The sequence below is a fragment of the Eptatretus burgeri genome, chromosome 3, assembly GCF_056783735.1.
Source record: "Eptatretus burgeri isolate ZD-2024b chromosome 3, Ebu_testis_v1, whole genome shotgun sequence".
Lineage (NCBI taxonomy): Eukaryota > Metazoa > Chordata > Myxini > Myxiniformes > Myxinidae > Eptatretus > Eptatretus burgeri.
In genome coordinates, this window is record NC_140963.1 from 87,192,476 (window position 1) to 87,219,359 (window position 26,884).

Consider the following 26,884-nt stretch of genomic DNA (forward strand, 5'->3'; position numbering starts at 1 on the left):
AGTTATTCCAAAAATATTAACAAGAAGAAAAAGAGCAATCAGAGATTGCAGACCCTCACCAGGACTTGTGTTGTGTGGTGTATTTTGTGTGGTGTTTATGTACTTGTGTGGCATGTAATCAATAAGAGACATAATTAGAACAGCCATTTTATAACTGCTGGCAGTGCTGACCAGGTACCAAGACTCCCCACTTTGATCAGACACCTGACCCTAACCCATGACGTTTATTATTATTCAATTGAATTCAGAATGGGATTAAAATATATTCAATTCAAATCAAATGGAAGACCAAATAGGAACAGTCCTGTATTGGAGTAATCAGAAGGAACCGAAACAAGCAAAAAGCAAAGATGAAGTCATCAGGAGGAAACTGTATAGGATTCAGGTTTCAGCTGCAACTCCTCCACCCTCAAACCCATCCAGGCACAGTCAAGTGAGCATCATTCAAAAATTACAAAATAAATAAATAACAAAAAGAACCCATATCAAAAAATTAAATAATTCTGGCTGCCAGACCATCTGTCAGATAAAGTCGAAATTTAAAATATGTATTCCCCATCATTAATAGATCATAAGTGTGAAGTTTCACATTGATTGATTAAGTGGTTCCAGAGAAAACATTATTTAATATTTTTTGTAAATCCAATATGGCCAAACCAAGTGACATCAATTATTCCTTAACAAACTTGTACACTCATGCCTTGGGGACATTTGTGTGGTTTCCCCTTGATTTGTCCATCCGCTCTGGTGAAGAATTTTTTTATGTTTTAGGGTAAATCCAATATGGCTGCCAAATCATGTGACCTATGACATCATACGTGCGAACCTTTTGTTCCTCGTGGACAGGCGGTCATGCATGTAAAACTTTCGCCTCGATCTGTTCAGCCATTTCAGAGAAGAAATTTTTTGAAGGATTAAAAAAAAAAAAAAATATATATATATATATATATATATATATATATATATATATATATATATATATATATATATATATATATATATATATATATATATATATATATATATATATATATATATATATATATATATATATATATATATATATATATATATATATATATATATATATATATATATATATATATATATATATATATATATATATATATAAATAAATATGAGCCTGGTGTTGGCGCAGTGGTTAGGGCAGCGGTTTGGGATCCAAGAGGTCCTGAGTTCAAGCCCCGTTGAGCCACTGAATTAATACACCAGGGGGTTGACTCAGCCTGTCATCCTTCCGAGGTCGGCAAAATGAGTACCAGTATACTGGGCCGGTGTATACCCCGGTTAAAATAGGTGTACCATATCCCTGTGTCATAAGAGGCGACCAGGGTTGCGTCAGGAAGGGCATCCGGCGTAAAACATGTGCCAAATCACTATGCGGATCATAATGGATGATCCGCTGTGGCGACCCCTAACGGGAGCAGCCGAAAGAAGAAGAAGATATATATATATATATATATATATATATATATATATATATATATATATATATATATATATGGCTGCCGAATCACGTGACCGATGACGTCGTCAAATTTTTTTTTTCTGTGGACCATTTTATCCATAGATAACCCTCAAAAATTTTCATACTGATTGGATATGGCGTTGTACATATGCAATTATGATGTCATAAAAAATACCACTCATTCCCCACGAGGAGTACTTGTCACGTGCCAAGTTTCAATTTTTTTCTTGGTGCCGTTTCAGAGATACAGAGGTTCAAAGTTTTTCTGTTTTTCCAACATGGCTGCCACACCACGTGACCTATGACCTCATAATGATCATTAAAACATTCTACATGAGTAGTCACACCAATGGTGAAAATTTCGTCTTAACCTGACAAGCGGTTGCGGAGAAAAACACGAAAGTTCTGTGCGGCCAAAAACAAACAAACAAACAAACGGATCCAAATGCAATACCCTCTCCTCCGGCGAGGGTAACGAGCAAGGTACCCGTGCCATGAACGGGAGGGAGCCCAAAAACAAACACATAATGCGGAAACAGCGAATGCCAAACCGTGAACCAATAAATTCCATATTCCTGTGACACCTTCAGTCGAACGTCAGGCATGGACGGTGGTTCGTGATGGACTTGGGCTAAAAAAACTTACTGCAGCCGATCCCAACAGAAGGTGAGTAATATTTTAGTGATGTCAATGACAAAACTGCAAATACCCAAAACCACGCATGTCAGTGGTGGAAACTCTCACATTATTTCATGAATCTCCTGTAAAACTCAATCTCTCTCCATATTTTCATTCCAAACAGCATCATTCCAATCACAAATTAATACTATACCATTAATATAACAAAATACAACATTGCAAACACTCATGAAGTAAACGAAGAGAAACGCCATTCTGACGTCACATCCAGATAGGGAGCAGCTTCGTACGGATCGTAACTGAAAATCATCATTGCATTGAGGTATTTATGAGACCTCCCACCCACCTTAGGACACTGGCTGGTACCCCCAAAACATTCCACCGAAGGTTTGACGGGGCTATCCCCAAAACTGAGGGAGTAGTTCACGGTCGGATAGACGGATGGACACTCCTGCTATATAATATTGTTGCGGTTCTCGGAACCGCATGCATCCAACGGATAGTGGTCCCAAGACAGTTATTCCATTAATATACGTGTACATAGTCCCTTCACTTTTGTCTAGCGGGCCAACAGGGGCGTGCGTTGCGAGAGTCTCATACCTAGGTTTGCTGACATCATTTCTTCGTCCTTTCATTTCAAACGTCATTTCGACTCTTCTTTTCGGATTATTCCTGAGGTAAATCTGAGCCATGTGCGCCCTTTGCTGTGAGATGGGTCCTCAGCGAAGGCCAAGCAGCATTACGCTGCACACCCCTCCGAAGAAAGCACACTCAACACGACGCCCACGCTGCACGGAATGCGAGTGTGCAAGGCACAAGCGGCGTGTTCCTTTCAACCCATTTCTGGACTAATTATATCGATCGGGTTTCGCCCCGCTCACACAATAGCAGAATCGGGCAAACGCGAGCGCTGGCCACGTGCGTAATGGCTGATCCACGCGCACTGTACGGAATGTGCTCGAAGGCAGACTTGTGCGCCGCTCGCGACTTTGTTATCGTACAGAGCAGGGCACGAATGTACCGTCCGTGACACTTTGTTATTGTGCAGAGCGGGGCACGAATGGACACATTTTACTGTGTGTGCATTGGTTCGCCATAACATCTTACCTTCTCGCCTCTATGGCCAGCGAAGCTGCGATCGGGCAGAGGCATGTTGTGCAGCTCGGGCCAGGTGGCGCACACGGACCGGGCGCGTTGGCCAGCGCTGGTCGGGGGCGCCCGAGCAGGCGTGTCTGACCGACGCTGCCCTCGGCCGTTCATCAGGGCACGGCCCGGGGGTTCTAGCAAGGCAAGTCATGACAAGGAGTTCGGTGTGGGCGATTCATATCATGTCGTGGGATCGGAGCGGGACATCTTTGCGGCGTGGGGGTCACCTTGCCGGAAGTAGAATGTTGCTGCTCCCGCCATCGCGGCCGAGCTGCGCAGGGGGTCGGGGCCAATCAGAGCGCCCGATTCAGGTGATGTCACCGAGTTTCGGGGTGGCCCCCCACCCCGCGCCGCGCGGCCTATAAAGGTCCGAGCGGCTCCTTCTTTCTCTCTCTCTGCCCTGCCTCGCCTTCCGCTCAAGCTGGACCTCGACTCCACCTTCTGTCGTCATCACTTCGACTCCGCCTTCTGTCGTCATCGCTGGGCTCCTCCTCCTCTTCTCCGCCCACACGACGCTGACTCCACCCTTCCAACTCAAGCCCCTCCTTTACGCCCACGGTCTCGACGCGAGCTGCCCGAAGCAGGAGACGACGCGCCAGCTGTCAGGGGGGGGGGGAAGAGGGGGGGTACCGTGCCACAGAGCATTCCCCCCAAACATATTGGTGGCACGTTCGGGGACTGCGTATCAATTATACAAAGGTACCGAGAGACCGTAGCCTCAACTCCTCTCCTGTCTTGCTTCAATCCCTCTTCACTGGGTTTTCTGTGTGTGTGTGCGCGCGTGTGTGTGTGTGTGTGTGTGTGTGTGTGTGTGTGTGTGTGTGTGTGTGTGTGTGTGTGTGTGTGTGTGTGTGTGTGTGTGTGTGTGTGCGTGTGTGTGTCCTGGCGCCTGTCTATGTAAGTAAGCCTGCAGAAGATTGTTACAGTGCATGCGCTGTATACAATTGCACCGAGTTTGAAATGTCCCCGGTGCCTACCATGTCTCCGCTGCCCCCTGTCCCCACCGCCCCCCCCCACGTGCCTCAAGACAGCCAATGACGGCCGTCCGGTAGATGGCAGTGCGTAACCTAGACGGAAATAGCGAGAATTGACGGAAATACCCGAGTATTTCAATGTAAATTTGTGAAACTAATGTGTTATATATGTGAAAACCATTTAATTTATTGCTTGACTGGAACAAACCAAAAAACGCTCCCCTCTCATATATGAACGAACGAAAGACGTCATTTCCACCCACCATCGCATTTCGCGCTGCTCGCCGAATGCTGAAAGCTAAGTTCTTCTTATGCCATCATTCTTTTGTGGCCTCCTGCCACGCTGTATCGAACAATTTCATTCCTTCTGTTATATATAAAGGTGCTTATCACAATAATAACAAGATTTTTACATTTCAAATATTAAGTACGCTTTTTAATTGTTTTTCAACTGAAAAAGCATAAATTGCATATTTTAACATTAATGTACTCATTTGCTTCACCACACGTGCCGTATTGAAGGATTTCACTTGTTATTATTATTTTCGGGTTAGGTCTGCTCTGCGTCTGCTTTTATAAGTTGCTTGTTTATTGCTGCATCACACCTCTCTCCCCTATCTCTGCACAACACACCCAAATAAATCTCTTGATCGTACCACATACCTTTCCTCACTCATTGTAAATAAATCATTATTAGGAATGTTCCCAGCTTGTTTTTGTCTTTTCCTTCATTGATCTAGCATGGTCCGAATCCTAGCTTAGCCGGGACTTTATTCCCAACAATCCGTTCCTTTTAGCCGGTATGTCCTTGGCAGTGTCGCTCGGCTGCATCCGATCCGGTAAAGTGATCCAGTCCGCTACAGTGATCCGGTTCGGACAAGGGCATGTTCCCCAGTAATTAAATCACGTGGTTATTTTTAGGTAACCGGATTAACTACACGGAGGACCCTAAGTCACGTGGTTAAGTTATTGGCGTCCATGGTCGGTTAAGCGACCCGCCGCGTCACGGAATTATCCATGTGCGATGGCCTACAATTCCGGACAGTCTGGTGGGAGCCGAGATAGCCATCGCCCCGAGTGGTCTTCTCACCCGACCCCCGGCCCGCAACAATATACGATCGTTTCCGCAATGGTTTTCAATCGAATGTGAAGACGTCGTTTCATCGAAACAGCTCTGGAGCTGCATTATCTCCAAAAGTTTTACCAAGGTCGTTAAAACCATTCCAAAGTGATGGATAATGACCAATATTTTTCAACGATGTAAAAGTTTATATCTTGACAGGATGACGCAGTGAAGGCACACTTTTACCTCTGAGCTGTCTCGTCTGGGCTTGATTCCCATTATGACTACAAATTGTCGAGCTGGTGCTTCACAGACAGGGCATTGTGTGTTTGATATAACATAAATTTGATGATGCTGTATCAAACCTGGAACCAGAAAGGTCAAAGGTAAGCTCACTAAAAAATGAGATATCTTTTTTTCTCCTATATTCTATCTTATATAATGTTACTGTTCTTTTTTTTTTGAAGAAATAATTTGTTGATTTCTTTATTTATGTATTCGAGGCTCGTGGAAGAGCTCGTACTCGAACTCACACTGAATGGATCAGGACGCAACAAGACAAAGGGAGAGCAGAAACACCAACAGCAGAGCCAAAGGCCAAGACAGGGGGAGGGTGACAAACAGTAGAGTGGGGAGGAATGGGGAGGCAGGAGAATATGCATGGGGTGGACAATATGAAGACAGAAGGGGAACTCTCAGGAGGAAAAACTGCAAATATGGAAGGAGGAAGGATTGGGATGGGGTGGGGGAGGGGGCCGAGGGGGGGTGATTAACGAGGATATAAAAGATCATGGTTTTGGATTCGGCACAATCTGAGATGGTGGAAACGTATGCATCTATTATTTGACTAATCATTGTACAAACTCCTCCACAAAGGTTGGAGAAAAAACGCTCACCAATGAAAGGGTTAAAATGATATAAATCAAAAATAGAATAACTTTGAAATCACACTTTCAAAATATGAATGAAGGATGTTCCAATTTTTGAGAAAGATGAAGACATGAAACTCAAACCATACACCCGAAGGATACCATAATCTCAAATCACAAATAATGTAAAGCAAGTCACGGTCGGATTACCTAGGTGTTGCATACAGCTACCTGAGTTGGAAGCTGGACATGTGCGTAGAGCATCTTGTGATGCCGGTACGTCCAGAATGAAAGGAGGAGAGCAGCTGCTATGACCAACAGTGGAAGAATGCTATAGACGAGGGCCAACATGGATGGGGAAGGCACGGTTACGACTGGACCCGTACCTGCAAAATAGCATTATTCAGGGGAGTGGTTAATATTTGCGAGCAACCACACAAGCAATTCAAGAGAAATCAAGAGTACAGTGATACCATGACATGAAGCCGTCTTTACAGGTTTAAAAGTGCCAGGATAATTGGTATTTTCAAACATCGACCTAAGATGGAGTTTTTACTTATATCATGTAGGACACAAGCATTTTGAGAATGTGTACTTTTTAACCCAAATTACAAGGACATTGACAGACGAGGTAAATCAGCACACGATGTAGGGTTTCAACCTGGGACCCAAGGATCATCAGCAATATGCTCAGATGGGAACACAAAAAAATGCCAACCCATGATCCAAATCAATTCAGATTCTTATGTAAAACGAACATTTTTGAGGCGAACATACTACATGGGAACACAGATGAGGCATCAAAACATTTCGTTGCCACAACATGGGCAACATTGGGCATTAGTCAGTTGGGTCAACACAGTTGAAAAAAGTCAGTCTCTGGCACATGCTCCCCTTCCATCCCATCCCCTCACCTACCTTAAGCGACCTCATTTCAGACTCCACGAGAGACAAGGCAGAATGTCTCAACTCACGGTTTGTCTCCAAATCTTGTGTATCAAATATATCCCTCACTGTTGCTCCATTATCCCCACGTACTGCATTTTCAACTCTGTGTTTTGAAACCTGAGAAGGTAGAGAAAGTTCCGTCCAGCCTCGATTCTTCATTGATGATGGGACCCAATGCCATCAGTACCAATGTGTTCAAATCCCACTTTGCTACTCTTGCTTCTCCTTCTGTGCTCTATTCGGGCAGTTCCCTTTTGGCTGCCTCCCGCCTGTCTGGAAGTCAGTCAACATCACTCCCATATACAAGAACGGTGTGAAAACAGATCCTCTAAACTATAGGTCAATCAGCTTAGCTTCAATTACAAGAAAGGTCATGGGATCCAACATTTTTGTAGCCAATGCTATAACTTTCCTCTCAAACAGCCTTATCTCTGACCAGCAGTTTGGATTCCATCCCAGTCAGTCCACTATAGACATGCTGCTGCTTTTCCCTCAGAAATGGTTGGAGGCCCTAAATCTCAAATAAGAGGCCAGGACCATCTCCCTGAACATATATTGGGCATTGGACACAGTGTGGCATCATACTTTGCTTGCTAAGCTCTCTGCCTGCACCATACAAGGACATCTTCACAACTAGATTTCTGACTTTCTCCACTGATGCTGTCAAAAAGATGCAATCAATAAAATCTTCTCTGATCCTGTCTTTGCTTATTGGAGACTGGAGTGCCTCAAGAGTAGCATGGGCCCAGTCTTGTTGTCATATACATAAATGACCTCTCTAATGTTCTGGAAAATGCTCTTTTTTATACCTTGTCGAGGCTCGTATGAGAGCAAACACACAACTCACAGTAAGGGGGCATGAGACAAGAGGGGCGGGAGTGGAAGGGACAAAACAGTGGGGAACAGACACATTAGGTGAACTGTGGAAGGGAGAGGGATGGGGATGGGACGGGGAACATGGCGAAGAGAAGATGGACATTACAGGGACCTTCAGGAAGGAAATCAGGGGAATTGAAGGAAGTGGGCTTGGGTGGATTATCGGGGGTAGAAAAGATCGAGGATTTGGATGGGGGGAAGATAAGAGGTGGTGGTGAACAGCTGTTTTGAAAGCCTGGAGGGAAGAATGGGAAAGAATAGAGTGAGGAAGTTTATTCCAAAGGCGGGAAAAAAGAGGAATGAAAGAGTGAAGATGAGCAGTGATTCGTGATTTTGGTAGTTTTACCAGAAGGGGGTTGTTGGCGGACCTTGAGCGCCCTGTGGAAATGTGGTTGGGACAAATCGCAGAGAGAGCAGGGGGGGCAAGGCTGGAGAGGAGTCGGTAGAAGACAGAAAGACCACCGACCAACCTGCGGTGATTGAGTGAGAGGCCCAAAGACTCAGCTTCATTGCGGGAGATGCCGATGATCTTAAAAGCCCTGGTTTCGACAGCGTGAAGCTGAGAAAGGTGGGAGGCAGGAGCACCAGCCCAGAGGGGAGAGCAGTACTCCATCAGGCTACGGACAAAAGCTTTGTAAGTGGTCAGGAGCTCAAGAGGGCCGAGGAAGGACTTTGCACGACGGAGGATTCCCAGTCGGCAACTGGCTTTTGAGGCAAGGTTGGAAATGTGACTTTCCCAGGAAAGGTCATGGCAGATAGTGAGACCAGGAAGCTTGAAAGAAAAGACTTCTTCCAGAGGATTGTTGAGAAAGTGGATGGGGGGGTTTTGTAAACGGTCCTTTCGAAGAGACATAGTGAGAGTGTGAGATTTGTCTGGATTGAAAGACATGTTCCACGTGTTGGACCAGTTTGTGATTTTATCCAGATCTGCAGTGAGCGAAGAAGCTGCTGCTTGCCGGTCTGAGGGATGACAGATGGTACGGCAGAGGGTGGAGTCATCGGCAAAGAGAAATAGAGGATTTTCCAGAGAGTCCGAGAGATCATTGATGAAAACCAGAAAAAGAACAGGGCCCAGAACGCTACCTTGAGGAACTCCAGCCTGCACAGGAAGAGGGGATGAAAGAACTCCATTTAGGGCCACACGTTGACTGCGACAGGAGAGGAAGTCTGCGAGCCATGAGTGGAGATGGCCTTGAATACCATGGGAAGAGAGTTTGGTGAGTAGGGCAGGGTGCCAGACTGTGTCAAAAGCACGTGATATGTCCAGGGATACGGCTCGGATTTCCTGTCTGGCATTGAGGACCTCCATCCATTGATGGGAGAGCAGTAGCAGCATGTCCAGGGTAGAGTGACCTGGTCTGAAACCAAATTGATGATTGGAAATCAAGCCATTGGAGAAGAGGAAGGATTTCATGTCTGAAGCGATGATGGATTCCATAACCTTGCTGATGATTGGGAGAAGGCTGATTGGTCTGTAGTTACAGGGATCTGTTTTTGCACCTTTTTTATGCAGGGCAGTGATGTTAGCAGATTTCCAAGCAGATGGCAGATGACCTTGGGAAAATGAGAGGGTGAATAGAACAGAGAGAGGGTGAGCAAGAGCAGAAGAGCAGGCTTTGAGGACACGTGGGCTGATGCCGTCTGGACCGGTTGCAGACTCTGACTCGAGGTTTGAAAGCAAGCTCTCCACCTTGTCAGGAGAAAAGGATACAGAGTCCAGGGACAGTTTGGTGCGACTGGGTAAAGTGGGTAGAGATAGTGATGGATTTGGGACACAAGATTTCGCTGCAAACACCGAGTTTAGACATTCATCTTTATCACGTGTGGAATCAGCAGTGCGGCCATTTGAGGTAAGGGAGGGGATGGAGGGGGAACATACACCAGAAACAGATTTGATTAAACGCCACCAGGATTTTGAGGAGGGAGAGAGATGAGAAAGATGTTGTTTTCTGGCTCTCCAGAAAACAACATCTTTTTGTTTGTTGTTTTCTCTCTTTTCCTATTTATAAATTATTCCATATTATGTCATGTGGTACCCCATCCCACTGACAGGCAAACGGCAGTTGGATCACTCTCTGCTGATCTGGAATTGATTATATGCTGGTCTTGTGAGTGCAGCTTGTCTTTCAATCATGGCAAATCCCAGTCTAACCCTGTCACTTTGGAAGGATCCTCAAACAAACTCACCTATCTACATCCGTGCTCAGCTCCTTTCCTTTGTTTTTTTTGTGTTCAACTGTGGTCCCACCGCCTTGCTCTCAGTATATTGCCTTATTACTCTCTGCATGCTCTTCCACGAGCCTAGATTTTTGTAAACCAAAAAATATAGCAATGACACCCCACGAAATGTGCCACACTAATTGGCATTTCATCTTTATTTTTACAAAAACAGGTTGAAATGTTTGTCTCGATTTAGTTATATTTAAAAAAAACTAGTTCGTGCCCGTACGTGCAAAAAAAAAAAAACTTTCAAACCGCATGCCAGAAACAACAACCACACAGGCCGTTCCTTCGCTCTCACGTGGCCTTACGTGCATGGCCGTACGTGCAACCCCCCGCCCAAAAAAAACCTAAAAAAAAAACTTTCAAACAACCACACAGGCCGTTCCTTCGCTCTCGTAAACGACGACTGGATTGGGGCATTGTGTTTATCTATAAATGCGCATAAGATATCGAGAAATTATTAGAATACACGAAGTCATCACTATTCGGAAGTCCGTACATTGTAATCCGTAATGGGGAACGCAGCTGAGGATCTCTTCCCCAACGGCCACGCCTACGCAGCAACGTGTCCTGTCATTGGTTGGTAAATAAATGGCCATAACTTGGGAACCACTTGTCCGATTAATATCAAACCTTGAAAAGGCACATCCACAGGGCCCCAGCAATATAGCTGGCAAGTTTCAATTAGATCGGACCAGTGGTTGTTGAGAAACAGCAGTCACACACACACACACACACACACACACACACACACACACACACACACACACACACACACACACACACACACACACACACACACACACACACACATTGCTGGAATTATAGATAGATAATAAAGATGCACATCGGATGTCTTACTTGCTATGCGAGGGGGTGGAAGGTGAGTGAACATGGCATTGCAAAGGTCATCGTCACAGCAACAGAAGTAGACTGCAGGATTGTCATTTGTTTCCACACATGTGTTCCTGAGAAGAAAGAGAGAAACGCTGCCTTAAAGCAAGTACCATTCAATCTCCGCATTTCATATTTACTCTCAGTGCATTATGTTTGCCCTTTGAACAATGTCCCACTTCCTGCCCTCCATATTCATTCCTCTATTCAGATGGGTTTCGAATGTGTGGGCCTTGATAAAAAGCCTAGGCCGCCACCTGTTGTAGCAGTTGAAGTCGTCGAGCCAACAGCCTTGTCGCTCAAGCCGTACGCTGCCAGAGACATTTCTCCAGGAAGCGTAGCAGTGCTCTCGCTTGTCCGACTCGGCTGAGCAGATCTCGGTGCCGTTAGCACGTGTTTGGTCGCGCTCCCAGTTGAGGTTAAAGAAAATACATTCTCGCCTCTCTCCTTTTCTTGGTGCGACACCACCTCCTGAATACATGAAAAGGAACAGCAGAAGTCATTTTTATGTTGCCCCACACAGCAGAGCAACACCATACACTTTACATTCAAGCATGATGTAAGAACCAATACGATTAAATGATTTAGGATATAATTTAATAGACTACGGTAAAACCAAGAAATAAATAAAAACAATGTCACCCGCAGGGTGACCTGTATCTTGCCAAAAGGTGACCACGTGTGACTTCTTTAAGGTCACACTGAGGTGAACAGAGCTGCTATCCACCAGGAGCGACTCCTTGAGGAATATCTGCCTACGAGAGATTCCGATGAGAATCGTTCTACAGAGTAACCATGAAAAATATGCGTTTGCCTCATAACGTCAGCAAATGACGTCATAATGTCTCAAGCTTGACATATCTAGAAAGCACTCATCGAGGTGTTCAATTTGAGGTACGACACGATATGGTTCCTAAAACTTGAAAATTTGACCTTGGGGTCAAATATGTTTGACCTCAGGCGCTAACCATGAAGGTCAAGGCCAATCGCCACCAAAAATTAATCAGCTGAGCGCCAGACCATGAATTATATTCCAATGAAGTTTGAAGACGATCCGATCAAAATTACTCAAAAAATAAGGGTTTCGTCAACTCCCCTGATTTGCGACAGTGACCTTGACCTTTGACCTTGACCTTCAAAATTTTGTGCACTGAAAGGGACCTCTATAGGCCTCTGATATGCGAAGTTACAAAAATTTCCAATGATAACTGTGCTCTGCAGAATTTTTTATACGTGATTACAGACAAACAAACAACCAAACAAAAAAAAAACATACAAGCTGACTAACATATCTTGCAAAAACTTCGTTTTGGCAAGATAATAAATAAAAACCAATGTCACCCCCAGGGTGACCAGTATATTGCCAAAATGTGAACATGAGTGACTTATTTATTCGATTAAAGTTGCTCAAAAAATAAGGGTTTCGTCGACCTTGATGCTTGACCATTTTGTGACCTTGACCTTTGACCTTGACCTTTATATTTTCGTACGGTTAATGGTATCTCTCCAGGACAGTTGTACATGAAATATCAAGAGATTTTGATGAGAACTGAGGAAATAAAATATTCATGAAAAATCCGTTTTTTGGTCATGACGTCATAGCGTCAAACTTTTGACATATCTGGAAAGCACTAATCAAGCGCTTTCATATGAGGTATTACTCGATATGGTATCTAAGATTTCAAAATTTGACCTTGGGGTCAAAAGCTTTCGACCTCCAGCACTAACCATGAAGGTCAAGGCCGATCGCCACCAAAAATTAATCAGCTGAGCGCCAGACCATGAACTATATTCCCATGAAGTTTGAAGACGATCCGATCAAAATTACTCAAAAAATAAGGGTTTCGTCGACTCCCCTGATTTGCCACAAAGTGATCTTGACCTTTGACCTTGAAAATTTTATTGGCTGAAAGGGACCTCTATAGGCCTCTGATATGCGAAGTTACAAAAATTTCCAATGATAACTGTGCTCTGCAGAGTGATTTATACGTGATTACAGACAAAAAAATAAAAAAATAAAAAAAAACAGAAAAAAAAACATACAAGCTGACTAACATATCTTGCAAAAACTTTGTTTTGGCAAGATAACAAGTTTTCTTTTTACATTTGCATAGGGGAATTTTATGAGTGGATGCTCAAAGTCGAATGCACAATGATGATGTCACAATGTGTCATAAGACAAACAATAAGCCCTAATGATTTTTGGGTAAATCATCCATTTATGGACACAAAACAATTCAATAATGATTAAGGTGGGAAGATAACTCCAGGGCCAAGAAGAAGTTCCATCACAGGATTTGCAATTTCAAGGCACTAAATCTCCTCTCTCTTTCTCTCTCTCCTCTCTCAGCTCCTGGAATAGGTTCCTGCATCCATGTTGTTTTATTAAACAACGAGCAGATAATCCGGCTCCACCAGCTGTTGTAAGGAAATTTGTTCACAAGAGAATGTGGAATATTTTGGGAGTTTGCTAGGAATATCCTTTCCATCCATCCATCCATTGGGACCACACTCTATGCAGTGCTGTTTAAGCAGTCTCCTTGGCTATTGGACAAAATCCTGGACAGGTCGCCACTCCGACACAGGATACCAGCATGCTGGCACTCATTTTGCCGACCTCGGAAGGTTGACAGGCAGAGTCAATCCCACCTGGTATTAATTCAACAGCAGAGTGGGATTCGAACTCAGGATCCTAGGATCCCAAGTGCACCACCCTAACCATGAAGGCAACACCAGGCTATAATATCCTTTGACAGTATAATAATCTGCATTAACTATTAAGATGGCGAAGGTTTATTGGTGAAGTAAATTGACGAAAAGGTAATTATATAATTGACTGAATAGTTTGCATATTATATTATTTTTTTTACTTTCGTTAGGTGTGCAAACCAGCGACTCTGAGCCTCGACAACACCCGTGTGTGCAACCGAGGCACCAAAACGTAAATAACTCGAAATTGCGTGAATATCGACATTTATAGATCTCCGGATGCACTGTCCAAAACCTAGAGCTCTTAAATGAGGTATCAATCAGCATTATACATGCTGTGGTTGCAACATTTACCCCGTTCAGACTCAATCGCGCAACTTACATTCATAAAGGTGTATAAAGAAAGTCTGCACCCCCTTTCAAATTTTTCACCTTTTGTTGCCTTATAACCTGGAATTAAATTGCATTAAACCAGACTTTTTCCACCTTTATTTACACATCGTAACCCACAACTTCCAAGTGAAAAACAAATTCTACAAATTTTAGAAAATTAATTTAAAATACAAAACTTTAATATCCTGTTTGGATAAGTGTCCACCCCCCTTATAATAGCAATTGTACCCCCCTTATAATAACTCAGGTGTACCCAATAATCTTCAAAATCACATACTGAGTTCATTGGCCTTCACCTGTGTTAAATTGTAGTGATTCTGATTATTTCAGAATAAAATCAGCTATTGCTGTTGGTTTGCTCTGCTGGGTAGTGCATTTCAGAGCAAAGACTCAACCAGGAGCACCAAGGAGCTTTCAAAAGACCTCCAGGATAAAGTTGTGCCAAGACAAAGATCAGCGGATGGGTATAAAAATATTTCAAAGGCCTGAATATCTCCTGGAGCACAGTCAAGACAATCATTAAGAAGTGGAAGGCATATGGTACAGCCAAGACCAGGCCTAGATCAGGCCATCCCTACAAACTGGATAACCAAGCAAGGAGGAGACTGATCAGAGGCCACAAATAAGCCAATGGCAACTATGAAAGAACTACATGCCATTATGGCAAAGACGGGTCACTGTGTGCATGTAACAACAAAATCCAAAGCACTCTACAAGTCTAGCCTGTATGGTAAGGTGGCAAAAAGGAAGCCATTACACAAAAAGCCCACTAAGAGTCCCGTTTGAGGTATGCAAAAAACACCCTAGAGAGTCTGAAACCATGTGGCAAAATGTTTTGATGTCTAACGAAACCAACATGGAACCTTTTGGCCTAAATGCAAAACGTTGCGTTTGGCATAAACCCAAGACAGCACATCACCCAAAGAACACCATCCCAACTGTGAAGCATGGTGGTGGCAACATCATGTTATGATGTTATGGGGATGTTTCTCATTAGAAGGGACTGGGGCACTTGTTAGGAAAGAAGAGAAAATGGATGGAGCAAAATACAGAAAAATCCGAGAGGAAAACCTGCTGCACTCTGCAAGAAAGCTGGAATTGTGACAGAAGTTCACCTTTCATCATGACAACGATCTGAAGCACACAATCAAAGCTACACCGGAGTGACTAAGGAACAAGAAGATAAATGCCCTTGAGTGGCCTAGTCAGAGCCCCCAACCTAAATCCAATCAAAAATATGTGGCATGACTTGAAGATTGCTGTCCATCAACACTCCCCATGCTACTTGACTTTTATTGAACAGTTTTGTACAGAAGAATGGGAAAATATTGCCCAATCAAGGTGTGCAAAGTTGGTAAAGACCTGTCCCAACAGACTCACAGCTGTAATTCCTGTTCAAGGTGCTTCCACCAAGTTTTCACTAAGGGGGGGGGGGGTGCACACTTATCCAACCAAGATATTCTAGTTTTATATTTTTAATCAATTTTCTGAAATTTGTAGAATTTATTTTCACTTCGAGGTTGTGGGTTACGATGTGTAAATCAAGGTGGAAAAAAAGTCAGGTTTAATGCAATTTAATTCCGGGCTATAAGGCAACAAAAGATGAAAAATTTGTCAGGGGATGTAGACACACTACCACTTGCAAGAAAAGAACATTAGCAGACATCAATGTACTTTTACAAGAATGTCAGGGCACTCATATTAATTTGCACCTCGTACCCCTGCATCATGAAGTGCATAATCAAATGGCACTGCAAAACAGAACAACTCTGAAATAAATCCTGTGTCACATTTGAGACGTAAGTGGCATTGTCATTCTTAATGATTGTGGAGCAAATCGAATATCATTGCCAATCCAAAGCGCGTTTCTATCCAGATTTTATTTTTCCCGCAGTCAGTGTTTTGAAAATGGAAGTGGCTGTAGTGTTGTGTGAAGTGGAGATTGAACTCTAGGTTTAATTTGAGCAGACTTTCGTTTACAGGAATTGCAAACAGTTCACAGACCGAAGTACACTCACAAGTGCTGACAAATGTTCTCAGGCGCCACGAGCCGAGGGCTAGCAGTCTGAGTTTACACATTAGTACGGCGCAATTTCCCACCAGTCCACCAATCACCGGCTTATTTGAAAGAGATTAAAACAAAACGATTGGTTAATCCATGTAATCGATTATGTTCATGTTTACATGCCCCGGTGGAGGCGTATGGTGTTTTGATTCTTTTAGGATTTTTAAAGGTTGTTCGGTCTTGCATAAGGGTGTACTTCCATCATTCTCATATTATCAGGTCCAATTCTGCATCTGTCAGTGTTTTATTTGCCTGGTAAGTATCATATGAATATTATGCCATCACATCAACTGTCATAAGAATCAGGTTAACCATCATATGACAATAAAGACCGCAGTATCATTTACTTCACATCCTTGTTATCAATTAATTTCCTGATAAGTGTCTCACCTGCTAATTAGTTGTAACTCATGCGCACCACATATGTGGTTGCATGATCTTATCTGCAAAATTATTATCTGCACAAACACTGACATTATGTATCACCATTGACAGACTGGTGATGGAAGTTAAATTTGTTTTTACCTATACTGCACTGTAAAAGTGAGTGTGTGAGTGTGTGAGTGTGTGTTTCCATTGGAGCCATACTCTGTGCAGGGCATTGGTGCTGCTTAAGCAGTCTCCTTGGCTGTTGGGCACAATCCTGGATGGGTTGCCACTCCGACACAGGATACCAGAAAGTTGGCACTCATTAGGCCAACCTCGGAAGGATGACAGGCAGAGTCAACCCCACCTGGTATTCATTCAACAGCCAAGGGGGATTTGAACTCAGGATTCTCAGATCCGAAGCCCACCACCCTAACCATTAAGCCAACACCAGGTGGAGATTACAACCTACAAGTCGATAATATGCATTACGGTGATGATGAAATCTGAATGGGAATAATTCTAGATTTTCTGAATGTTTCGTTTCATTAATTTTAAGTCGACGTTCTCACCAAATTACCCAACACAGAGCTTCGCAGCGAAACACAAGTGATTTTTGCGAGTGCCATATATAAACAGCAAGGATGGCTGACGTCAAGGTGACGTTTGCTCACTTCTAAGCAGATGGAGGATGACCTTGGGCAAATAGAGCAGAATGTTTGGGAAGTACAACATGCTGTCTTTTGGCTTAACCCTTTAGTGAAGCCACAGGTGAAAATGCTTATATTAGTTACCCAAGCCAGAGGAAAAGGTATTGCATATTCTCCACAACCTCTTGTCGGATTGAGACTAATTTTCACCATCGGAGCGACTACTCATATAGAATGTTTTAATGATAATTATGACATTAAAGGTCACGTGGTGGGGCAGCCATGATGGAAAAACGGAAAAACATTTGGACCTCTATCTCTGAAACCGCACAAAGGAAAACATTGAAACTTGGCACTTGGCAAGTACTCCTCACGGGGAATAAATGTTATTTTTTTGTATCATGTCAGAGGTACCTCCATTATGACATCATAATTAACCTCCGCCATCTTCGAAGATGGATGGAGGTTACTGTTTTCACCCCTTTCTGTTTGTTTGTTTGTGAACAGTTTTACGGAAAAACTCGACGGATTTCGACGAAACTTGGTGGGGGGGTTAGGTATGGTCCACGGATCATGCCATTAAATTTTGGACTTGACCCCCCCCCCCAAAAAAAAATTGTAAGAGAAATTTTTTTTTTTGCATTTCTACATGTTTTAAGTGATTTCCAACCCCCCCAAAAAAATTGTTACCCCCCCCCAAAAATAGAGAATTTTTTTTTTGCATTTCTACATGTTTGTGATTTACAACCCCCCCCCCCAAAAAAATTGTTACCCCCCCAAACAAAATTGTTAGAGAATTTTTTTTGCATTTCTACATATTTTCAGTGATTTCCAACCCCCCCAAAAATGTTTGAGCAAAATTTTTTTTTTGCATTTTTACATGTTTTAAGGGATTTCCAACCCTCTCCCCAAGAAATTGTTACCCCCCCAAAAAAAAGGAAAATTTTTTTTTGCATATTTACATGTTTTAAGTGATTCCCCCCCCCCAAAAAAAAAATTGTTGGAGAAAAAAAATTTTTGCAACTTTTTTTTTAAACCAAATTTCGATTTTTTTTTTTTTGCATTTTCACATGTTTTAAGTGATTTCCAACCCCCCCCCCCACAGAAATGTTGGAGAAAAGAACTATAACTATCAGCACTGTTGACATCATATTTAATGAATAAGATATAAGGTTCACTTGAATGACCCAGCAGTATTGGCGGCGGAGGTTTTGCACTCTCCCGAATGCTCCCCTTCTAGTTGCATATGTAGAACATGATATCTGGTCAGTATGAAAATTTTTGAGGGTCATCTCGGGAAAATTAGTCTACAATTAGAATTAGAATAATTGATGTCACATGGTTTGGCAACCATACTGGATTGAGCAAAAAAATTTTTTTTTTATTCTTTCTCTTGAACCACTTCATCAATCAACATGGAACTTCACAACTATGATCTCGTAGTGATAGGGAATATATGTTTTGAATTTCAACCTGATCGGACACATGGTCTGGCAGCCAGAATTATTTATTTATTTTTGATCTGGGTTCTTTTTGATTTTTGTTTTTTTGAAGAAGCTCACTTGGCTGTGCCTGGATTGGTTTGAGGGTAGAGGAGTCGCAGCTGAAATGTGAATCCTATCCAGGTTCCTCCTGATGATTTAATCTTTGCTTTTTGCTTGTTCGGGTTCCTTCTGATTACTCCAATGTGGGACTGTACCTATTTGGTCTTCCATTTGATTTGAATTGAATCTATTTTAATCCCATTCTGAATTCAATTGAATAATAATAAACGTCATGGGTTAGGGTCAGGTGTCTGATCAAAGTGGGGAGTCTTGGTACCTGGTCAGCACTGCCAGCAGTTATAAAGTGACAGCTGTAGTTATGCCTGTTATTAATTACATAACACTACACAAAACGACAAAAACACCACGAAAAACAAGCCCTGGTGAAGGTCTGCAATCTCTGATTGCTCATGTTCTTGCTGGATTTGTTTATGTAACTTATACATGCAATTATAGTGGTAAATGACAATGCTGTGCAGCAATGATGAATTTTCATTCATAATTGTGGGCCTGGCCATAAAAAAGCACTTTTGAAAGGGGAAGCAGTACATGCTCAGCACAGTTATCAATTAACAAGTGAGGTAACCACCAAAGAGAAGGTGTTTCGACACTGCGTTGACACCGACTCAGGTGGGTTTACGACTGACACTGCGCCAAACGTGCTAATTACAATCACACCTTTTGATTTCCACGTAAAGGAGTCATAAAGCAAAAAGCACTTGACAGTATCAACAGGTATGGTTTATAACACTTGTGTTTCACATAGCTGAAATGAAGTTTCACGAACGAAACAGCGATTTGGTAAAAGCAATATCACAATTTGGATCAGCATGGGTTAGGGCAATTGCATGGTGAGAATGGTGTTATAGTTGCTATGTGGCTTCTGTACTAGCCCGATTATTGCCATAGTAGGACTACTGCCTTCGAAAGAAATATGGCTACTCGCCTGGCAGTGAAAAATTACTGGCCCCCCGGGTATCAGGGGATACAATCAGTCCACCCTAATTCACCCCCTTCAAAGGTCATCTCGTCAATTTCCCATTGGATAATTGGACATGCAAGGCACAATAAGGATGACATGCATTTATCATAATCCAATAATGTTTTGAACCTTGTCTGTGCAAAGGTGGCCTGTCCCTGTCTCACTCTCTGTCTGTCACTGTCTGTCTGTCTGTCTGTCTGTCTGTCTGTCTGTCTGTCTGTCTGTCTGTCTCTCTCTCTCTCTTTACATATCTATATATCTCTCTCTCTCTCTCTCTCTCTCTCTCTCTCTCTCTCTCTCTCTCTCTCTCTCTCTCTCTCTCTCTCTCTCTCTCTCTCTCTCTTTACATATCTATCTATCTCTCTCTCTGTCTCTCTGTCTCTCTGTCTCTCTGTCTCTCTGTCTCTCTGTCTCACTGTCTCTCTGTCTCTCTCTCTCTCTCTCTCTCTCTCTCTCTCTCTCTCTGTCTCTGTCTCTGTCTCTGTCTCTGTCTCTGTCTCTGTCTCTGTCTCTTACTCTCACTCTCTCTCTCTCTGTCTGTCTCTCTCTCTCTCTCTCTCTCTCTCTCTCTCTCTCTCTCTCTCTCTCTCTCTCTCTCTCTCTCTCTCTCTCTCTCTCTCTCTCTCTCTCTCTCTCTCTCTCTCTCTCTCTGTGTCTCTGTCTATCTCTGTCTCTCTCTCATTCACTCTCTCTTTCACTCTCTTTCAAAGAACCATACACCAGCAATCTGTGAATTTTGTATTTTGTGAATTTCTGTGTATTCTGTGAATACACAGAAACAATGGCATTTTCTGGTAAGGAGGCTAACATGGTCCACATGGATCAAATCACCTTTGTGCACGTTTGCTTTGAAGAAAAACAATGTGGGCTGTTCACAAGTTGGAGCTAAAAATGCAGGCATGCCCATTCAAAAGTATCATGAAGCCCAAGCCATGCATGTATAAGTAGAGTACAATGAAAACAGACTTTGCCATCAAATCATCAGCATCCCCAGTTCACCAAGACCGAGTCGGGATTAAGGCAGTTTAATATGTGATTTCTGATTATAGCTGTTCAATGGAAACCATGCAGTGATTAGTCTGTCCAGCCAGGAAACAATTACAAGTTCAAGGTGATGTAAAACATTGTGCATGCTCTGGAGCAGGAAATGTGTGAAACATAAAGCACCTTGTCCCCCTGCCCCTCTCCCTCTTTATAGGCTTGTTTGTCATTCTTTCTCCTTCACAAATCTCACCGAGACCACACGGATGAAGCAACACCATCAGTTGGCAGCAGTTAGCACAAGGAAGAAAGTATGTCTGACCCAACCTAACACCAATTTGGTGATGATCGTGGTGGAGTGGAAGGTAGGTCGGGAGTGGCTTGTTTAATCTTCCCAGCCAAACCGATGCCCCATCAGGGCTCGAATCCCATTTTTTGTATCCAAAGTCAAGGCTCGTGGAAGAGCAAGAACACAGAATGGATCAGGATGCAACAAAACAAAAGGAACAGCAGAAACAATGGGGAAATGCCAACAGCAGGGCCCAGGGACAAAATAGACGGAGACAGACAACGGAGGATATGAGTGAGGATGAGGGGTAGGGGTGAATATAGTGGGAGGACAAGATGTATACAGAAGTAGACACTCGGGAAGGAAAAACTGGAAATTTGGGGGACAGGGCATTCACCAGGGGTTTGGGGGAGGGGGGCAGGGAGATCATGGTTTTCGATGTGGGATGATCTAAGATGGTGGTGAACTGCTGTGTTGAAGACCTGGAGGGAAAAATGAGACAGAAGAGAATGTGGAATGCAGGATTTGGTCTTTCATTTGATTGCAATGTGCATCACATGTCTCAGGTGTATCAAGGAAACTAATAATATGTCCCGTTCATCAATTTGGGATAAGTACGGGAGAGATGTTAGAGAAGGTCCACATGGCATTAACGAATGATAATACATGGTGCTGCCATTTACCAAAGTGCAAGTACACATCTGAATTTTATCCTCTTTCATGCCATCACTTAATACAAAGCCATAAATGTTCCAACATTTTGAAGACAAATGACAAACACGACTTCTTTGTCTAATAATCATAAAATCCCAGTGACTAATCCGAGAATGGCCCTTTAAGGTCTTCAAAATGACATGCTGTTATCAGGGTAAGGCAGGAGGAAGAGGCAGGAGAAACTGGGAGCAAAAACGATGAAATTATGTGATTAAAGTTTTTACCACAAGAACAAGAAGAACAATAAATCACTCAAAAAAAAAAAAAAGAGGTGAAATTAATGAATGTGAACAACCGAAACCTATACATATACTACATGGCCAAAAGTATGCGGAGGAGGAAGAGGAGGAGGAGGAGGAGGAGGAGGCGGAGGAGGCGATTGGGACCATACTCTGTGTAGAGCATTGGTGTTGCTTAAACAGTCTCCTTGGCTATTGGACACAATCCTGGAAGGGTTGTCACTCCGACACAGGATACCAACATTGTGGCACTCATTTTGCCGACCTCGGAAGGATGACATGATAATTAGTGGATTAGGCTATTTCAGCCACACCTGTTGCTGACAGGCGTATAAAATCAAGCATACAGCCATGGAATCTCCATAAACAAACATTGACAGTAGAATGGGCCACACTGAAGAGATCAGTGACTTTTAACGTGACACAGTCATCGGATGACACCTTTCCAACAAGTCAGTTCCTCAAATTTCTGCCCTGCTAGAGCTACCCCGGTCAACTGTAAGTGCTGTTATTGTGAAGTGGAAACGTCTTGGAGCAACAACAACTCAGCTACGAAGTAGTAGGCCACACAAGCTCACACAATGGGACCGCCGAGTGCTGAAGCGCGTATCACGGAAAAATCGTCTGTCGTCGGTTGCAACACTCACTACCGAGTTCCAAACTGACTCTGGAAGCAACGTCAGCACAAACTGTTCGACGAGAGCTTCATGATATGGGTTTCCATGACCGAGCAGCAGCACACAAGCCTAGGATCACTATGCGCAATGTCAAGCGTCGGATGGAGTGGTGTAAAGCTCACCGCAATTGTAGTGGAAACACGTTCTCTGGAGTGATTAATCACGCTTCACCATCTTGCAGTCCGACGGACGAATCTGGGTTTGGCGGATGCCAGGAGAATATTACCTGCCCGAATGCATAGTGCCAACTGCAAAGTTTGGTGGAGCAGGAATAATGGTCTGGGGCTGTTTTTCATGGTTCGGGCTAGGCCCCTTAGTTCCAGTGAAGGAAAATCTTAACGCTACAGTATACAATGATATTCTAGACGATTCTGTGCTTCCAACTTTGTGGCAACAGTTTGGGGGAAGGCCCTTTCCCGTTTCAGAATGGCAATGCCCCCGTGCACAAAGCGAGGTCCATACAGAAATGGCTTGTCGAGATCGGTGTGGAAGAACTTGACTGGCCTGCACAGAGCCACTACCTCAACCCTATCGAACACCTTTGGGATGAATTGGGGCGCCGACTGCGAGCCAGACCTAATCGCCCAACATCAGTGACCGACCTCACTAATGCTTTTGAGGCTGAATGGAAGCAAATCACCGCAGCAATGTTCCAATATCTAGTGGAAAGCCTTCCCAGAAGAGTGGAGGCTGTTATAGCAGCAAAGGGGGGGGGACCAACTCCATATTAATGCCCATGATATTAGAATGAGATGTTGAATGAGCAGGTGTCCACATACTTTTGGCTATGTAGTGTGCGTGTATGTGTGTGTGTGTGTGTATGTGTGTGTGTGTGTGTGTGTGTGTGTGTGTGTGTGTGTGTGTGTGTGTGCGTGTGTGTGTGTGTGCATGTATGTGTATATACATATATATATATATATATATATATATATATATATATATATATATATATATATAAAATCGAATGATAAAATGGGGGAAGTTAAGTGTTGGTGAGAGTGAGTGGGGGGTCTTTCCCTCTTGATACATAAAATCAAGAGGACATTTTGTCTCTCCCTCTTGATTTTATGTATGCGGCTTAAAAATGTCTCTTCGGATTGAAAGGCCATAGAACAACAACAAACCGAACAATGCAAGGAATGGCATCAAGCCAATGCCGACTGTAAAATGCCATGACTTGCTGTCATTTATTTTATATACAGTACTCGAGCACAGTTTAGTCACAACTCATTTCATTTATAAGTTCGGAGTCCATTTTTAAACTTGGAATCAAACCACCTCACAGTCACTGTACATAGGGGCAGAAAAAGCATCTGTGCTTGACTACATCAGCACCAGACTGATTTGTACAGCTACTGTACCTGAGTCACCTTTGCCTTGGTTGGCACTGGAAGGATGCAATGTTCAAACATTTGGAAGAGCAAGTGTTTCAATTCTGACGATGCGTTGTAATGAGAGACAAATTTCTTGAAAATGGTGACAGAAATCAAGGTTACGTCGTGATTTATCCCCTTTTGCTGAATATATTCCAAACTTGAATGAAAACATAATTGGCAATCATTTTATGTCATATAATAATGTGGTGTGACAATGCCGAACAGCAGCAGAAACCATGTTATACACATGCACGCACGCACGCACACACACACACACACACACATCTAGTTTTTTCATTCATCTTCTGTTCCTAACAATACTATCATTCATGACACTCAAGCAATCAATGATGTTATTCAAGGGGGTCAGGAAATGGATGAATGACTCACAGAAGGTCCTTCCTCATCCCAAAATCTGAAGAAACCCAACCTCCTCAAAAATACCAATCAATAACCTGTCTACCAACCACAGACAAACTTTTAACAAGAATCATCGCAGAAACAATATACCATCACCAAACACAACAACGAGGCCTCGAGGCAGAACAGAAGGGATGCAAGAGAGGATGCCGCAGAACAATAGACCACTTACTACTAAACAAGGCCATACTCAAAAACTGCAAAACAAGAAGAACCAAATTGTCCACAGCCTGGATAGACTATAAAAAAAGCTTTTGATGGTGTCCCACATTCATGGATGATAAAGTGCGTGCAAATGTACAAGATAAATCCCCAAGTAATTAATCTGACCGAGAAAGTCATGGATCTATGGAATACCACACTAATCCTGCAGCACTTGGAAGGAAAGATCAAAATACCAGGAGTGAAGATACGACATGAGATCTTCCAAGGAGACAGCCTTTCCTCCCTCCTGTTTTGCCTGACTCTGGATCCACTAAGTAACTCCATTAATGAGCAAGGACACGAACACACCCTTAACAACCAATAAAAGAATGTCCAAAGAAACAAGAATGGTGACACATCTCCTGTACGAGGACAATTTAAAACTCTTTGCACCAACTGATGAAAAATTGACAGAACAGCTGAAATTAGTGAAACGGTACCCTCATGACAACTAAATGCAATTTGGCTGAGATAAGTGTGCCAAGTGCACATTCGGAAAAAGGAAGACCAACAAAAACGGACTACATAAAAATCGAACTGGTACACCAATACAGGAGCGAGACAATGAAGCATCTTACAAATATCTTGGAGTGGAAGAGGGCCACCAAATACAGTCATGGCCAAAAATATTGGCATCCTTGCACTTTTTTCAAATAACTCACAATTTTCTCTCAAAATAAGTTGAAATTGACAAAAGTATTTGTCTCCATAATTCATTATTTCACTGTTAATATTACAGAACTTTTGTTTTTGATTCAGAACTTAATATACCCTTTTAAATCAGAAAATAACAACAAATGGCATTGACAAAATTATTCACACCCTCGACTTGATATTTTGTGGCACAGCCTTTGGACAAAATAACTGCAGTCAAGCACTTCCTATAGTCATGAATGAGCTTCCTATTCCTCTCTCCTGGCACTTTGGCCCACTCTTCTTGTGCAAACTGCTCCAGTTCTCCCAGATTTGAAGGGTGCCTTCTCCCAACTGCTGTTTTCAGATCTCCCAACAGGTGTTCAATGGGATTTAGATCTGGCTCATTGCCGGCGACTTCAGAAGAGTCCAGCGTTTTGTCTCGAACCATTCCTGGGTGCTTTTTGAAGTGTGTTTGGGGTCATTGTCCTGTTACAAGACCAGTGACCTTTGACGGAGACCCAGCTTTCTAACACTGAGTTGAACATTGCTATCGAAAATACCTTGGTAATCTCCTGATTTCATGATGTCATGCACACATTCAAGGCATCCAGTGCAAGAGGAAGCACAGCAACCCCAAAACACCACTGAACCTCCTCCATGTTTGACTGTAGTGAAGGTGTTCTTTACTTTGAACTCTTCGTTTTGTCTTCTGTAAACATAGAAATGATGTTCTTGTCCAAAAAGCTCTAGTTTGGTCTCATCTGTCCACTGAACATTCTCCCAGAAAGATTTTGGCTTGTTCAGGTGTGTTTTAGCAAACTCCAGTCAGGCTTTCTTATGTGTGTGTCTGTGTGTGTGTCTGTCTGTCTCTGTCTCTGTCTCTGTCTCTGTCTCTGTCTCTGTCTCTGTCTCTGTCTCTGTCTCTCTCTCTCTCTCTCTCTCACTCTCTCTCTCACTGTCTCTCACTCTCTCTCTCTCTCTCTCTCTCTCTCTAACTCGGCAGTGAAGTCCTCCTGGGTCTCCTACCATATAACCCTCTCTCCTTGAGTTGGCGACGGATGGTGCAAATTGAAATGGTCCTACCTTGTGGCTGAAGGTCCGCTTGAATCCGTTTGGTAGTTGATAGAGATACTTTCTCCACCATTTGGACAATCCTTCGCTGCAATCTTTGATTAAGTTTTCTCTTGCTGCCATGTCCAGGGAGGTTGGGTACAGTGCCATGGGCCTTAAACTTCCTGATAACATTGTGTATATTGGACACAGGAACATCAAGGTCTCTGGAGATGGACATGTAGCCTTGAGATTGTCCATGCTTGGCTACAATCTTGTCTGACCTCATCAGACAATTCTCTGGTTTTCTTTTTCTCCGTGCTCATTGCGGCACACACAGTGACACAAAACAGCAGAATGACCCCTTTTCTCGATTCAAACTGGTTGAATGAGTGAATTTTATATCGCAGGCACCTGCAAGTCACTACAGGTGAGTTTAATTCCAAAGTAAAGGAGAATCACCTGCTT

The 26,884-nt window shown here is 43.1% G+C and overlaps 1 protein-coding gene across 4 annotated transcripts in view; it reads right to left on the reverse strand.

Moving 5' to 3' along the window:
* Nucleotides 1-26,884, reverse strand: part of ACVR2A (activin A receptor type 2A) — a 285,612-nt gene that overhangs the window by 41,967 nt on the left and 216,761 nt on the right. For all 4 annotated transcript variants that reach the window (XM_085874379.1, XM_085874380.1, XM_085874381.1 and 1 more), the window contains 3 exons: nt 11,379-11,592; nt 11,089-11,195; nt 6,412-6,566 (listed from right to left, as the gene is read on the reverse strand). In XM_085874379.1, coding sequence (XP_085730505.1) covers nt 6,412-6,566; nt 11,089-11,195; nt 11,379-11,592 — 476 coding nt within the window. The remainder of the gene's footprint in view (nt 1-6,411; nt 6,567-11,088; nt 11,196-11,378; nt 11,593-26,884) is intronic.